At 48.8% G+C, this 16512-nt stretch overlaps 1 protein-coding gene across 10 annotated transcripts in view; it reads right to left on the reverse strand.

Moving 5' to 3' along the window:
• Window positions 1-447: 447 nt before the first annotated feature.
• Window positions 448-16512, reverse strand: part of plekhg2 (pleckstrin homology domain containing, family G (with RhoGef domain) member 2) — a 70364-nt gene continuing 54299 nt past the window's right edge. For 6 of the 10 annotated variants that reach the window (XM_028045196.1, XM_028045187.1, XM_028045189.1 and 3 more), the window contains 16 exons: window positions 15795-15945; window positions 14509-14640; window positions 13760-13942; window positions 13432-13524; window positions 13277-13363; window positions 11653-11686; window positions 11398-11490; window positions 11191-11292; window positions 10139-10177; window positions 9365-9375; window positions 9143-9268; window positions 8375-8494; window positions 6808-8305; window positions 6163-6382; window positions 5686-6093; window positions 448-3541 (listed from right to left, as the gene is read on the reverse strand). In XM_028045196.1, coding sequence (XP_027900997.1) covers window positions 1354-3541; window positions 5686-6093; window positions 6163-6382; window positions 6808-8305; window positions 8375-8494; window positions 9143-9268; window positions 9365-9375; window positions 10139-10177; window positions 11191-11292; window positions 11398-11490; window positions 11653-11686; window positions 13277-13363; window positions 13432-13524; window positions 13760-13942; window positions 14509-14640; window positions 15795-15945 — 5485 coding nt within the window. In that variant the 3' untranslated portion in view covers window positions 448-1353. The remainder of the gene's footprint in view (window positions 3542-5685; window positions 6094-6162; window positions 6383-6807; window positions 8306-8374; window positions 8495-9142; window positions 9269-9364; window positions 9376-10138; window positions 10178-11190; window positions 11293-11397; window positions 11491-11652; window positions 11687-13276; window positions 13364-13431; window positions 13525-13759; window positions 13943-14508; window positions 14641-15794; window positions 15946-16512) is intronic. The other 4 variants (XM_028045193.1, XM_028045190.1, XM_028045191.1 and 1 more) reach the window with 4 other exon arrangements.

Raw genomic sequence — 16512 nt, forward strand, 5'->3', positions numbered from 1 at the left:
AGCATTAGCGGAACTAATGTTTATGACTATCATTTTACACTCCCAGACCCGTTTGTACAACTGCCAGAATAACCAGATCACAGGAGTTTAAATCTGTGAAATGTATTAATAACCAGCATCTGTAAGACAGAAATGAACCCTGAGCTGCACAGCAAGCTGCAGGTCAAACACTGCCAGACGTCAAGTAAAACTGAAACTGCAGCATGTTATCAGAGTTTCACGGTTCAGTGTCCTCTTACAGGTACAACGCCTCTCAGGATTATCAGATGCACACTTTGGATCTTTATGCCCAATGGCAGCAGTTTGTGTTCAGCGTGTTGCGTCACGCAGCAGATGCAGGTTCACAGGCTCACAGGTGGAGCGGATTCATGTGGAATTTATCTCATGCATTTGTTAAGACATGCAGCCAAAACATCACATTTCACTGAAACCTCTGGGACACGAAGATGGAGATACTAGTTTTTATTTCTGTCCTGTCACAAAGATTATCCCAGTTTGTCTCCAGCAGTCTGGTGAGACATCGAGCCTCCGGACCAGAACAACCCTACATGCATCCGACCGGATGTAACCGACATGACGACAGTATTTGTTAACACAGCTGGAAGATTATGGGAGCATCTTAACGAGCTGGACTTTATCGGGCCGCAGCGCCGAGAGCAACATGGAACCATAAACAGCAACAAGTTTGGTCTGAAGTCATCTGAGGACCTGCAGACACGTCGTTTAAAAAGAACTCTGTGCAAAAATACCAAGAGGACTTTAAGGAGATTAAGTGCCAAAGGAGGAGACTAACTTCATAAATAAAAACAGGAATAAAAGTTTTAAAAAGTTACAGGTTGTTACAGAATAAAATAACGCTAAACTTCAAGGCGTCGGCCTTTCAGAGGTCCTCCTGCTCTCCAACATGAGCTAAAGAACATTAAAACTTTCATTTCAAAGAACCTTAAATCTGCAGAAATTCAACTTTCAAATTGTCCAGGACATCCCAGTTCTTCATGTCCAGCTCTGAGTTGTGTGGATTGTCTTTGGACCCCAAATGTCCAGAAGCTTTGTGATCCATGTGCGAGTAAATCTCTTCAGATCCAAAATGTTCTTTTCAGTTCACAACCAACTGAAACACACTGATGTGGCCGGGATCTGGAAGTCCGAATCAAACGTCCGGCGTTCCTCATGTTTAGGTCAAGTAGAAGTTCTGAAGTCCAGATTAGGACCGGATCCAGAGGGTCTTGAGCAGCAGCTAAAGATGTAGTCCTTACAGTTCGGATACGTGCACATCTTTCCCCAAGCACGTCGTTCTCTGTCCTGTTTGCCCGCTTGTTCTCAGAACCGGATCCATGGCTGCCGTTCTTCCCTTCATGGCCTGTTGCACCCCTGAGGAACAGGCGAGAGTCCGTTGATGCTCACTCTTCTCGCCACCTGGTCCTGGCTCCCCGGAGGACCAGCTCCGCCCTGCAGGGTTTGAGTCAGGCTAACCTGGGCGCTGCTGTACGAGGTTATTCGGCCACTTCCAGCAATCTGGAGGTTCACTGTGGTGGCATAACTGGCCTTCTGGCTCCCCTGTTTGGGCAAAGGGGATGATATGATGGGTGACGGGGAGAGCGTAGAGGGTGGAGGGGGCGAGGCAGTGACCTGAGGTTGCCTCTGGACCTGGAGGCTGTGGAGCTGGTGTGACTCTGGTGGAGGGGAGGTCAACCCAGAAGGGGAGAAGATCAGGCATGACGAGGAGGAAACAGTTTGCTGGTGAGAGGGCCGGGTGACGTAAGCACAGATCAGCTGAGTGCGACAGCTTCCCTCCTCCAGTTGTGGGTCGCCCCAGTCAGCCTGGCCGTCCGTTGGACATGGGGAAGGGATGAGATGTACTGGAGATATGGGCGCAGAGGGACTCACGCTTGTTTCTGGACTGTCTTCTCCGTTGTATTTGCTTGACAACTCTCGGACGTCTGGCCAAGGGACACTGGTGAAATGTTGCCCACTAATAGCACCCTTACCAGAAGCTAACCTGGTTGGGGAGAGGGGGCATTGCAGACCGGCTCGAGGGCTTAGGCAGGATGGGGAGCTGCTGTGGGAGGACCACCCACTGTTTGGACTAATCGGACAGGACTCCTGCTGTTCAAAGGATCTTCGGCTGGATTCAGTGAAGCCGAGGGAGCTTTGGCCGAAGTCGGCCCAGGAACGACGCTGTGTGCTCCGGGCTGGACTTGGAGGTCTGTCTAAAAGGGTGGAGGAAAGGGGCCTGCGGACGATTTGGGAGGGAAGAGGGGAGGAAGGAATCCTGTATGTCTGAGATCCTGAAGTGGATGAAAACAAGGAAGGGGAAGCTGAATGGTGAGGGTTCCTAGGTTGAGGCGCTGCTACATTATTTGTCCAAACTGGCACCCCAATAGGAGGAGGGGAGAGTATCCGGGGGCTCACACATGCAGAGGAATCACCACAACTGGAACCATCAAAGGAAGCCCTTGGTAGGTCCAAACGGAGGTCCAGGTGATTGTGGGAACCTCCGACCCGTGAACTCCGGGGGTGGGGGGGCTTGTTCGCCATGGGGGAGGAGTAGTTATGCTGTGGTGGGGAGCAGAGGCGAACAAATGATGCTGGAGTTGGGGAGGGAGTTGGAGATTGAACTCGTGAGCTGGGTTCAGACGCAGAAAACGGACGCGCTACACGGTTGTGAGATCCGGACCACAGAGGATACTGACTCTGGAGGGGTTCGGTACGGCCATCAGCCCCTAACCAGCCTCCATTACTGACAGCGCCACCTACATACCTAGCAGAATTGTTGTTGTTGCTGTTCTTCTTGCCAAGTTGTGGTGAAGCAGATTTGGAGTGAAGGAAGGAAGGCCGTGGTGAAGGGGAGGAGCACCGAGGCTGACGAAGGCCTGCTGTCGGAGAGGGAGGGCACTGAGAAACAGAAGGCGGAGACAGACACGAGGACCGGACCGAGGACGGGGGACATCTGGGATGTTGGTACCCCTCCTTAGTGCACCCCAGCTGGGTATAAGCCAGCGCTGGGCCTAGCTGAGCTGTAGGAGGATTGGGTGAACGTGTGCGCCGTCGCAGATCCGGAGTGGAGGAGGGACTCGGATTCATCAGCTTTATGGTTGGCGCTTGTTGTCGGGCCGTTCCTTTCTTAGACATACTCTGACTGATGGACTGGCTGATGTGCGAGGCAGCTAGAGATCTGGTAAACGCTGAGGAGGAACAAGTGGGAGAATGGAGGGGAGGCGTTGGGGAGGAAGGTGTTCCTCTTGATGATGAAGAGTTTCCACACAGAGGAAGAGATGGAGTTGGGCTTCTGACAGAGGAAACAGTAGAGGCAGTGGGGGACAAACAGGACAGCGCTGAAGTGAAGACTGCAGGAGATGCTGGAGTAGGGGAGGACACTGGGATGAGCCTGAAGGGCGAGGAGCAGGGAGGGGCTTGGACTGAGGAGGCGCTGGCAGATCTTAGAGGAGAAGGGGAGCGATGGACGAGGCTGGCGTTGAAGACTGAGGGGACGGGGCTTGTTGTCCTGAGGGACGATCCAGACAGCGGCTCGTCTGGCTTCCTGAAAACAACAACAACACAAAGTTAAGAGGGAAACTGAGACCAGACACTGAGCAGAACGCAGAACTTTCTCCAGTCTGTCTAGTTAACTTCAGCTGCTCCTCCCAGTTTCAGCCCAACATTTCAGAGGAATGTTGCTGTTTCTTTGACTTGTGACTACGCGTCTTTATGAATCACACTTCCAGCCAGTGGATGAACCAGTGATGAGTCATTACACACTGGTGAGTAACAACTTAACCGACTTTTAGCTGAACACTTGGCTTGTGATATTCTGGTCCATCTACGTTCCAGCAGGAGAGGAGAAAGTTCAACTGAATGGCATCCAGCCCTTCAGCTTCACGAGAACCTGAAGCCGTAAACAAACATTCACTTTCTGACTCCAATCCTGAAATTTCTGGCCTTAGGAATCAACCAAGTTGTGGTTTTCATGTGTTCATGAAGGTTTGAGAGGTTTTGTCCTTGTTGTTTCTGAATGTTTCCATTATCGGTTCAGTTCGGTTAACTAAAAACATAATCTGTGCAGCTTGGGTCCTTTCTCCTGAGTTCTGCAGAACATTCAGGACAGACTCCCTCTGTGGGAATGAAAACAGGCAGAATTGGCAGGCCTGAAGTTATGTGATGTACTCTCATGTGGAGACGAATTACACCAAACTGCTCCTCTGCTTCCGGCCGACATCAAGGAGAAAAACCACCAACTGCTCTCCGAAGCAACATTTCACACAACATTTCATCTGAACACAGCCCAGAAAAACAAACTCCACTTCTGTTTTTAAAAGGCATAAATGAAGAAAAGGTTCAGTTAGTGTTTTGCATTAGCCGGTGTGAGAAAGCACATGTTGGTGAGGTAAATATTATCGAGTTTCCACCCAACCTTTGACCGGGTGTAACCCCAGCCAAGGACAGACTGATCGATCCAATCAGGAAGTCATCTGGTCCGCAGGCAGAGGAATGTCTGCTTCATCTCACTCCAACCAGCAGAGATGAAAACCGTCTGCAGTTTAAAGCAGATCTGATGTTTCTGGAGCTTCAGTCATGCAGCAATGAGCCCCGGCTGGCCCTACGTCTGAGTCATCTCCTGCTCGGCCGGTCCTGTGTTTGTCCATCACCGTCTGCTTTGGATCGTCCTCAGAACCAGAACCGGCCCAGACTGCAGGGAACCATCAACAGGCTGGCCTTCCCTCCATCCGGATCTGATACAGGCTTCACAAAACGGGAAGCTATCACCTCTGCAGACCCCACACATGCTGGACATGAACTGTTTGGACTTTCCTCTTCAGGGCGGCGCTACAGAGACGGTTTGTACCGGACTGTCTGAGCAACTGAACTACCAACAGCCAGAATGCCGAGGTCAGCACCAGGCAGTCTGACTCCGCCTCATCTTCTTCTTTAATATGTTTATAAAACCAAACAGGACAAAAGCATTCTATTTCATATATTTAACTTTTGATTTATGCGACTGAGAGCAGAGCAGAACCAAAGTCAAATTCCTTGTTATTGTGCACAAAGTTGGCAGCTGCATCTGGTTCTGGTTCTGATTACTGGATCAGAACAGAGACTGGATCAGACTTCTCCATGACGAGAAGAACTCTGGACTGCCTGGTTGCTCCACAAATAAACTCCACTGATTGACTTATAATGTTCAGACCTGAGGTTTGAGCTTTTCTTACATCATTTTGAAGAAATATCAAAAGCCCATAAGATAAAAGGTGTCCATGTTGTTTTGACAAAAGTTTTACATTTTTCTTTATTTTAAAACATAAAACTAGAAAAGAAGGTGATTTTTAAAAAGAAATCATAAGTTAGTAAATTATTAGTGGCTCTTTCTGTGGACTGAAGTTAAAATCGTCCTAGAGCGATGCTGTGCCCCCTGGTGGACACTTAGGCATGTCAGCTTCCTCTAATTACATAAAGAAATATTTGTATCAGAATAAATGTTTAAATCAGAATAAATGTTTAAACCAGAATAAATGTTTAAATCAGAATAAATGTTTGTATCAGAGTAACTGTTGGCCCGATTGAGCTTCTGCACCAACAGGCTCAGATTTTTCTTCTTCGTTTGGATTTTATGTGACCAACTCAAAGTGTTGAACACTTTAAGTTTTATTTCCAGCTCTGACGTCTTCCTGAGATCTCAGCGGTACGTACCTGCGCTCCCACGGTACCGCTGAGGCCCGGTGGACCCCGGCCAGCAGCGAGTCGGCCGAACACGGACTGGGTGCAGTTTCGTCTTTCTGAGGACCGGCGGCGATCTTATGGTCCGTCGGGTCGACTGTGTCCGGCCACCCAGTGGATCCGGCTGGTCCTGACCCATCTTCTCGCTGCGTCTCTTTTGGGGATGGTTCTTGGCTCAGGCCCGGTTCCCCGGTGGTTCTGGACTCTGTTGGAGTTGGGATCAACCCAGGACGACCCCCCTCATCTGCCTCGTGGCGTCCAGCCGCTGCGTCTCGGTCGGGTCCGTTTCCCTCGGCGACCGCCGGCGGAGCGGAGACGTTTCCAGATGTCCGCCGTCCTCCAGCTGCGTCCACACGGTGCCCTTCGTCCTGCGCCGGCCCGCTGGAGGAGGAACGGTAAACCTGAGCAGGTCCGACCTTGATCTGGAGAACACGACCTTGAGGAACTCACCCGCCTGCTTCCTGCGGCTCTTCAGGCTCAGGAGAAACAGCGGCAGCTTCATCTTCCTCCTCTTCCTCAGCAGAGGAGTCCCGACTGGACCCCCGAGGCTGCGGCCCGGTTCTGGAGGACACGGCCTGGTTCTGATCACATGGACCTTCTCCTGGTGTCGTGGAGCAGGTGACGTCTCTGGTCCGGGTCACACTGGGCCACGCCTCTTCCTGCTGCAGGTCTAGAGAGCAGAAACAGGTTGAGACGTTTCATTAACCTGCTGAGCAGAACCGAAAAGGTCCGGTTCTAAAAGGTCCGGTTCTAATGACGTACAAAACGGGACCAAGAAGAATCATCTCAGAACTTTTCTGTGATTCATTTAGGAGAAGAACAGGAACTGTTCAAATCCTCAAAGATTCAACAAACCGAAGGAAACTAGAGATCTGGATGACCTCCGACCTCAACCTGCAGAGCCACATAAAGATGGTTCCAAAGTGGTTCTGGAGGGTCGACCCAACCCTCCAGAACTCACAGGTCTTCTGGTTCTGGTCTGCTAGCTGTGACCTAAAGAAGACCCGGATCCGGTTCTGGATCTGGATCAGATGTTACTGATGAATGATTCTTCCTGCTCTCATGTTCACAGAACCTGACTGAAAATGGACCAACCGTCTGTCCGGGGTTCTGGCCGTCCCTCCTGGATCATAGTTTGGGTCTGGTTCTGGATGGGTCCGTTGCAGGCCTGGGTCTCTGTTTTGGTCTCAGAACCAGTCTGGGCTTCGGTCTCCTTTTCTTGCTCTGGTGGACTTTTGTCCCGGTTCTGAGCAGAAAGTTCTGACAGCCTTGCTGAGACCCATGCTTGGGTTCTGATGGTGCTGACCCGTTTGTGAAGCAGCGGCACCTTCATGGTGTTGGCTTTGGCGCTGTACATGCGGGCCAGGGTTTGGACCTTGCTTAGAATACGCTCAGAATTCTCCATCAGGACCGGGTCCACCACCGGGTTCGTCTCAAACAGGCCGATACCGGTGACGTCGGACCCCATCCCCTCAAACAGGGCCCGGTTGGCGCTGACGATCTTGGAGTGGCGGGACCACCGACCCACTTTGCTCTGACTGGGGAACCGCTCCAGGTTCTCCCTGAGGTTTGTTGGGTCAGTGGTTTTGGTTCTGGACCAGGTGGACTGGGTTCTGGCCTGGTTGGTTGTTTGGCCCGGTTCCTGTCCCGGCCCGTGTATGGAGGGTTCTGCCTGGCTCGGTTGGGGCTCGATGGTTCTTTCTTTGTCTGTTTTGTCAGGATGCTCAGAAAGAGCCAAGCTTTCTTCTTCTGTGGTCTTCACAGCAACGCTCTTTCCCTCTTCCGGTTCCTCTGGAGAACCTCTGTAGAACTCCTCCTGGACCTCCGGTTCAGGAAATGTTCTGGGTTCTGAGTCCGGGTTCTGCCTGGGTAGGGACGGTTGGTCTGGACTCTCTGGTTCCCCCTCCGGAGACCTCAGCGGTTCCTCTACATCGGCTGGAAGGGAGGAAGAACCGGATCTGGATTCCTGGGTTGCCTCTGCGTCGTCGAGCGTGGGCTGCACGGTAAAACGCGACACGGACTCCTTCACCAAGCCGGAGGGGATCTGGGAAAAACTGCTTCTTCTTCTTGTGGCGGCTCCCTCTCTCTGCTCCTCTTCATCCTCAGCTTCATCCTCCTCGGCCTCGGCCGCCTCGTAGTAGCTCCTGATCTTCTCGATGATCTTCTTGTCCTGGTTGGTGAGGGTGGAGCCTTTTTTGGGAGCCTGGTACCTCTGGATGGTACCAGGCTGGATGGGTTGGGAAACGGGTCCTGGGCTGTGTGGTTCTGTCTCCATGAGGCGGTCGGTGTTTTCTTCTGCAGATATGGAGGGCTGCAGATCTGATGATGAAGGTTTCTCTGGGGCTTGTTCGTCTTCATCATCACTTCCTGGTCCTGTCTCAGCTGCTTCCTCCCCTTTGATCCCAGCCGTCTCACCAGAACCATCTGGACCTTCGCCAGCTGGATCAGGGTCAGCGATGCTCTTCTTCAGGTCTTCTCCTTCCTGGTCTGGCTCAACCAGGAGTCTCTGCTCTGGGCCGGAGGCGACCGCGGGCAGCGGACCGGCCGGGTCAGCTGGAGACCGGACCTCGCCGGGAGGATCCTGGTTCTGGTTCTGGAACACCAGGTAAACATGAATGATTACCTCTGATGGGCCGAAGGAGAAACGTGGAGCGGATCTAACCGTGGCGGAGAGTCCCTCCATGACTCGGCTCTGGTTGATGAACTCCAGGATTTCCTCGGTGATCGACAACGTGGGCGGAGCTCTGAGGTCAGCGAGCTCCTCCTCCTCCTCGTCTTCCTCCTCCAACAGAAACACAATCAGTGAGTCCATCCATCCATCATCCATCCATCATCCATCCATCATCCATCCATCATCCATCCATCATCCATCCATCAATCAATCCATCCATCAATCCATCCATCCATCATCCATCCATCATCCATCCATCATCCATCCATCCATCCATCCATTCTCCATCCATCCTTCATCCATCCATCATCCATCCATCATCCATCCATCCATCCATTCTCCATCCATCCATCATCCATCCATCCATCATCCATCAATCCATCCATCCATCATCATCCATCAATCCATCCATCCATCATCCATCCATCATCCATCCATCATCCATCAATCCATCCATCCATCATCCATCCATCATCCATCCATCATCCATCAATCCATCCATCATCCATCCATCAATCCATCCATCCATCATCCATCCATCCATCATCAATCCATCCATCCATCCATCCATCCATCCATCCATCAATCCATCAATCCATCCATCCATCATCCATCCATCCATTCTCCATCCATCCATCATCCATCCATCATCCATCCACCCATCCTCCATCCATCCATCCATCATCCATCCATTATCCATCCATCCATCCATCATCCATCCATCCATCATCCATCCATCCATCATCCATCCATCCATACCTCCTCCAGCTCTCTCCGTTCTCTCCGTTCCGTCTCCACCTCTATAACGGATGAAGCCAGAGTGCTGCTGCTGTCTGCAGAGCCCAGACTCTCCGCGGGGCAGAGTTCTCCCTCGCTGCCCGCCTGCTGCAACACAACATCCACCTTTAACCTCATCACTTCAGGAAACCACAAGAACTTTGTTGAGCGACTGGACCGGACGCCTCCAAGCTCAGGTCTTACCTTCAGAGCTGCTGGGGGTCCGGAAGCGTCAGGTTGAGCAGGGAGAAGGAAGACGCAGAAACAGAGACGTTAGCAACACGTTGCTGCTTCAGCAACCACAGAAACACCGAGAGCTAATCGGGAATGACCAACACCTAAGCCTGGGGTGGCCTAGTCAAAGTCTGGATGGAAATATAATTGAGATGCTGCAGCCTGACCTTCATCTATGGAGACTGAAGAGTGCCAAATTGCAATAAATAAATAACTAATGAAATAATTATTCATATGTGTCATTAATTTATTAAAAAAAATAAAAACTGAAATAATTTATGAAATGTGGAATCATTTATACTTGCCTCAGTTAAATGTTTTGATTTCATTTTAAAAACTAAATATAATTATTTTTGTGCTGACCTCATCATGAACAAATTGACCTTTGACTTCAGCCACAGGTTGAGAGGGCTTGGTTACCCAGAACCCGACACAGTTCTGATCGATGCTACATTCAGACATACATCCACAGCTGGACTGAGGTCTGCTGCAGGCCGGCCTCAGAGGTAAACATCCATAAACACGCCGACTCATCCGACCACTCAGAGAAGGTAAACACTGAGAGCATCAGCAGACGGTTCAGAACCGGGTCGGTACGGTCCATATGGTTCCACCTCCAGTTCTCCAGCCCAGCCAGTCTCCTGACCGGACCTCCATCTGGTCCAGGACCAGCAGGAGCCCTGGAGGACTGCAGCTGCAGAGAGGAACCAGAGACCGGCTCTGGATGGATCCGGAAGGACTCACCACCAGGCCGAAACGCCGCCTCGATGTCTTTAGCGGGAGCTGGAAGAGAGACGAAGATCATCGTCATCATCAGGACACCAACATGTGTTTATAAACACACACACAGTTGTGTTTTCATCACTTGTGGGGACTTCACATTGACTTCCATTAATTTCTACAGACCTAACCTTAACCTTTAACCTTGCCTAACCATCACAGACCTAACCTTAACCTTTAACCTTGCCTAACCATCACAGACCTAACCTTAACCTTTAACCTTGCCTAACCATCACAGACCTAACCACTAACCCACAAACAACAATTTCCCTCATTGGCTCCAAGAAAATGTCCCCACAAGCAGCAATGGTCCCCATAACTCCACATTGTGGACAGAAATAGGTCCCCATAAAGATATTGTTAGGTGAAATGTATATATATTATCATATATTTGTTGTTTCATTTATAACAATAGTGTTACTTATATGATGTTCCGTCTTATATGCCTTTATTGTTTTCTTTTCCTTCAGCATAAAGAATGTTTCTGTATTGTTTGATTTACTTTATTTCCTTTTTACAAGAGGGCCTCCCTGAAGAGAATCGTGCTCACAGGGTTTATTACTCAGCAGGAACTTCTTCTTCCTTTGAACTATTAGATAGCTGTAGAACCGTCGCCTTGAAGATGTACGACTTGTTCTGTTTTTACTCTGTGTCTTAATGCAAGATAACATGTGTTTAGTTAGTGATTGTCATTAGCACTGCAACTAAAATGCTTTGTCCCCACCCCTTTAGAGTTGCAGTGCTCTCTGTGATAGGGACTCTGAAAGTAATAAAAAGAGAGGAGCGGACAAATGTGTTTCAGAGCGGTTGGAGATTTGTAACTGTAAACACATCTCTGTCCGTTCTCCTCGCGAGATCAAAAAGAATCTAACTCTCTTGTCTTTTCTGTGTTTGTTCAACTTGTCTTTAATAGGTGTCAAACCTGACAGATATAAAAACCTGGTACACACACACACACACACACAGAGGGATGGGTGTGTGGGTTGTGTGGGCCCTGAGCTGTGTCTGCAGGCTACCTGACTGCCTTCGGGTGCGGCGGTACGGCAGTGTCCCCTCCAGCAGCAGAGGCAGACCCTTCCTGGATTTCTCTGGTGTGTACAGCAGCAGCTCTGGCGGTTCTGTAGAAAGAAAGAAGAGCTGCAGGGTTAGGTCCGGTCCGGTCCATCAGAAACTCACCTGAACCTGAACCAGAACCTCCTCTAGCCAGAGCAGAGGATCCCTACCTGACTGACGCCGACCTCGATGGAAACCGTGAAGGTCGTCCAGACGTGGCGAAGCGCACGACTTCTTCAGGCTCTCCTGATCAAACTGAGGAGCTGAAACACAGGAAGTGATGTCACTACACCCTCAAGCTCTCAATGCAGCCAATCACAGAGGTCAATCAGAGGAAACAGATGGGCCAGGTCAAAGTCAGAAGTCAGGATGAGGGTGTACTGATGTAGAAACGTGTGTGTGTGTGTGTGTGTGTGTGAACTCACATTGGCAGAAGTTGTCTCCGAGGACCTGCCGGGCCTGCAGGGAGGGACCGCACATAAAAACTTCAATAAAACCAGCAGCATCATTCCTGTTTTCATCTGAATCCAAACATTTTCTTTAATCGTTGGAGGGAACCAGCAGCTCAGCTGAAACTCTCCAGATAAAGGTTCCTGCAGGCTTCAGAAACATGAAGCCAGGAGGAAACAGGTGAGATAAACCAGGAACCTGAAGCTAACTCTCTGAAACTCCCTTTATCCTGTCAGGGATAAAATCATCAGCTAAAGCTGGACGGTCCATAGCAACTGGATCCGGAAAGCAGACAGTTATCCATCCATATTATTTTACAAGTTAAACTCTTTGTTGCATTCTGGCGCCCTCTAGTGTCAGAGCTGTAAAATGCAGTTTTAGATTTCTGAGGCAACATGTAGCCTCCATCAGTCAAACTATAAATTCATTTATTTAACGTTAAACAATCGCAGCTTATTTCAGTTTCAAACTTCTCTTCCATTCAGTACCAGTTGCTGTACTGGGACCTTCGTAGTTTTTGTGGTTGTAGAAACTTTGACTCATATTTACTTCATTTCAAGTTAATCTACATGAAAGTATTTTCATTCACACCATAACTTTCCATGTTCTAAAGCAGAACAGGAAGCAGCGTGCTGTGGAGGTGCGTTTGTAAAGTTACAGCCAAAAATTAGCAACAAGATTATTTAGCCTGTCGTATGAGAAGAAAGCGACATGTAGTCAGCTAACCAAACATTTATTTAGCTTACAGAACATTTACTGATAAACATTTAGCTAGAAAACTAAACATTTAGTTGGTAAACAAAATGTTTACATGATAAATAATTTAGCAAATAATTAGCTTGCTATCTAAATATTTAGTTAGCATGCTAGATATTTGTTAATTAAATGTCTGAAACAGTTTGAATGTTTGACATTTATACTGGTGTGGGTGTGTGTGTGGAGGGGGGGGGGCGTCTGAGGGTGTGTGTGGGGGTGTTGAGGGGGTGTGCGTGTGTGAGCGAATAAAAACATGATAAAAAAATGAAACCCATTACCTTCTGTTGTAACAGGCTAAACATGTCAAAATCTTGATGTTAATTTTTTACAGTGTAACTTTACTAAAGACACATTCAGGAATGCAGAATATCTTTTTACACCTGCAGTGTGTCTCACCAACCAGCAGGGGGCAACAAACATCACCTCCAAACAGAAGTTCAACCAGCTTCACTGTTTTACATGAAATGTTTGTTTAGTTCCTGTCAGAACAAATCAAGGTAGATTCTTTATCTGACCTTTTACTGATGTTTTATAAGAAAGAGGAATCAAACATCTGTTGGATTATTTCAGCTGAAACTCAAACCTAAAAGAAGACAGTTAAGGCAAGCAGTTATAGCATACACTCCAACCAGTCACTGATACCATATTCAGTGATCAGCAGTTTAACTAAGATATTAAAGCTCCTGGAAATAATATAGTTAATGTAGAGAGATGGAGGTGAGGAGTTCCAGAGGAAATCCAGACATTGCAGAGTTAGCTGTAGCATCCACCTGCTGGGCGGTCCCTCGGTGTCCCCGGGACAGGATGGATGTTCAGAGGACAGAGACGTTCCTCGTGGCTCACCTTCTGGGGCAGTGAAGCTGGGTGGTTCTCCACGATCAGCCTCTTGAGGTAGTGAACCCACAGCCGCTTCTCTTCCTGGTTCTTGGTCTGCGGGAAGGCGAGCGAGAGTGAGACGGCGCCGGCGTTTAAGCTGGATGAGACGCCGAGGGTCTCACCTGGACCACGTGCTGCTGCTTGGGGATGGTCTGGTCCGACACCCGGAAACTCAGCGGGTCCTTCAGCGTCTCCACCAGCTGCAGGTTGCAGCACTGAAGGGGACAGGGGACAATGAGGGGGACAGGCAGGAGGACAGGCAGGGGGAGAGAGAGGAGGACAGACAGGGGGACTGGCAGGGGGGACAGACAGGAGGACAGACAGGGGGAGAGAGAGGAGGACAGGCAGGAGGACAGACAGGGGAAGAGAGAGGAGGACAGGCAGGAGGACAGACAGGGGAAGAGAGAGGAGGACAGGCAGACAGGAAGACAGACAGGGTGTGTCCCTTACGAAGATGTGTGTGCTGTAGACGAACTGGTCCAGCCTCTTCTTGGCAATCAGCAGCATTTTGTCGAACAGGAAGAAGGCGCGCTCCTTCTTCACCCTCTGGACCTTAAAGGAACCTTCCAGAACCAGATCGCCGAATCCGCTCAGGTCCGGCCCGCTCCAGTTCAGCAGCAGGGACTCGATTTCCTGTGTGGGGGTTAAAGGTTAACCAGCAGGTGTTTGGTCCGGTCTCCAGGTCGGACATTTTGTCTCGTTGATCGATCTCTTTCTGCTTCCTGACGATTCTTAAGTGAATTTTGAACATATGTACGAACGTAAAAACTTTTTGAGGAAATTATTTCTTTTCCATCAACCGTTTCTAAAGTGACTCTTCAAAATCGTGGATGGAAACCCGGCTGCAGTGAGACAGAACAGGAAGAGCATCGCATCATTTCCTCTGCAGAGAGAATCTGCTCCTACGGAGTGAGGCAACCAGGTGGATGACGTTGGCAGAATAAAGGAAGAAGTTTTGTCTGTCTTATTTACTGTCAGTGCTGTGCTCATGCATTTATGAAAATGTTTTATTTTTATTGCAGCAATGCGTTAACTGTCATGAACTAAAGCAACATAACCTGTTAGGAACAGGAAAGTCCAGATTTGTATTTTATTTTCTGAACGCTGTGGAATTTGCTGATGAATATTTCTGCTTCTGTTCTTCCACATTTCATCAGGCTGGGATTCAAACCCACAACCTTGCCTCCCCCGTGGCCCACCTGCAGCCGCACGGCGTGCTCCTGTTTCCTCTTCATGTCGTTGATGTACCACGCCACCGCCGTCATGGTAACGATGGCGTCCTCCACCACCTCGTAGCCCGGGTCGCTCTTGTCCACGTGTTTGGAGAGTTCCTGGAACGAGAAACGTTGTTTCTTCAACGTTTTCAGTTGTTAGCTTCCAGGACCTGAAATGATTTGATTTACATCAAACAGAAACTTTAAAGCTAATAATTAAACGTCTAACAGGAATAAATGGGATAAAGATCTGAAGGATGTTAGAAAACACCCGATCGAGTGGATCGAGTGGATCGAGTTGCTGATCCAAAATCAGCAGCTCGGCTGATTGTGGATCAGCACAAGAAATAAAGACAGACAATCACTGGAGAAGGAGCAACGGAGCAACGGAGAACCAGGCCGTGACCTGGCCGTCTCAGCGGTGGGTTTGGACTGGAACCGGTCCGGACCGTTTCCTGGGAACAGCAGCGTGTGTCTGCTGGAGTCATGAAGACGGACCTGAAATGTTCCTTTAAAGCTCGCTGTTGGACAGAAACACGGAAAACATCTTTCTGTTTTTATCTTGATTACGGTCAGAATGGTTGATTTTTGGTTGAGGGCAACAACTGATGGTGGATCAACCATCAAACAACCGTCCAGTTCTAGCCAAGCAACCAATGTGGAAGACATTTACAAGCTAAGCTAGGCTAAGCTAAACTGGATAATTTTGGCTAGAAAATTATTCTGTGTCCTGTAGCAGAAAAAAACCAAATCAAAATTCCTGGTCCTGGGAATTCTGGATCGATTCAAAATGCTCAAAATAATCTTTTGAAATTTGTATGTCTGTATGTCTTTGCTGCTCCTTCCTGCTGGTATATTGAATATCACATTAAAAGTCTGTTATGTATATTTTGGATATTTCTTTGATATTTTTTTAATTAAGAAAAAGCCAGGCTAAGCTAACATAATGCTGGTAGTTTTGTTTAAATATAAACTGGTGGAATTTGATACAGTTTGGAAATTTATGAAAATGTTTTAAAGAACTGTATTTGCTAAAACCGACTTCCTCTTGTCACTCGTCATTTAAACAGAATCTCTAGACTGAATAGAAAAATCATTTCTGAATCAAATCGTGACTTAGAATCGAATCGAATCAAATCGCTTGACTGGAAAATTTTCATCTCCGGTTCCCAAAGCAACAACGACAAACAAATCACAGCGAACAGATCCAGGTTATTCCGAAAACGCTTCCCTGTAATCTCAGACCGCAGAGACTTTAGGGTGCGTCTTACCTGCAGCAGCAGGTGGTACTTGAGGATCCTCTGCACGGGTTTGAGCAGGTACGTCTCCAGGGGCAACGAGTGGTTCAGAGTCGCCTGCCGCTCCTGGAAGAACCGAACCAGACTGCCGTTCTTCATGCAGTCCCTGAGGACCGCCACCGAGCTGCGGGGACAGGATGGACATGGTGAGAACGTTCCTCCATGCACTGACACCGAGGAAGACTCTGGTGAAGGCTCCATCCAACATGGAGGAAAGCCAAGCAGATCCGGGTTGAGTCCAGATGATGAAAACCCGCTCTGGAGCATCCACCACAGCAGGTAGCCGAGGAATCCTCGACAGCAGAGAGGAAGAGGAGCGGAGGAGGTCAGGGCGCCAACGGGGAACCGGACACGAGGCTTGACCTCCAGATGGACATTAATCAGAGGAAGGAACTGAGACGGTAATGTCTTCCACAGACATTCAGCAAAACGATTCAGCAGGCAAAGTTCAGCCGCAGCTTCATCAAACCAACATGACAAAACTAAAAATATTCAGGATGAGTTGAAAACTTTTGATGCTAATCAGCAAAATGCTGCAAACATTTAAACATCTGTGATGTGGAAACATTTTGGCTTTGCTACAATCATGATCATTCTGGATTATTTCTACATAAATTATTAGCTGGTCAGCAGATTTAGAAGAAGAGCATCAATTCTTTAAAACGATTCCTGACTGACCTGAAGGTCATAA

The sequence above is a fragment of the Xiphophorus couchianus genome, chromosome 18 (assembly GCF_001444195.1).
Source record: "Xiphophorus couchianus chromosome 18, X_couchianus-1.0, whole genome shotgun sequence".
Classification (NCBI taxonomy): Eukaryota; Metazoa; Chordata; class Actinopteri; order Cyprinodontiformes; family Poeciliidae; genus Xiphophorus; species Xiphophorus couchianus.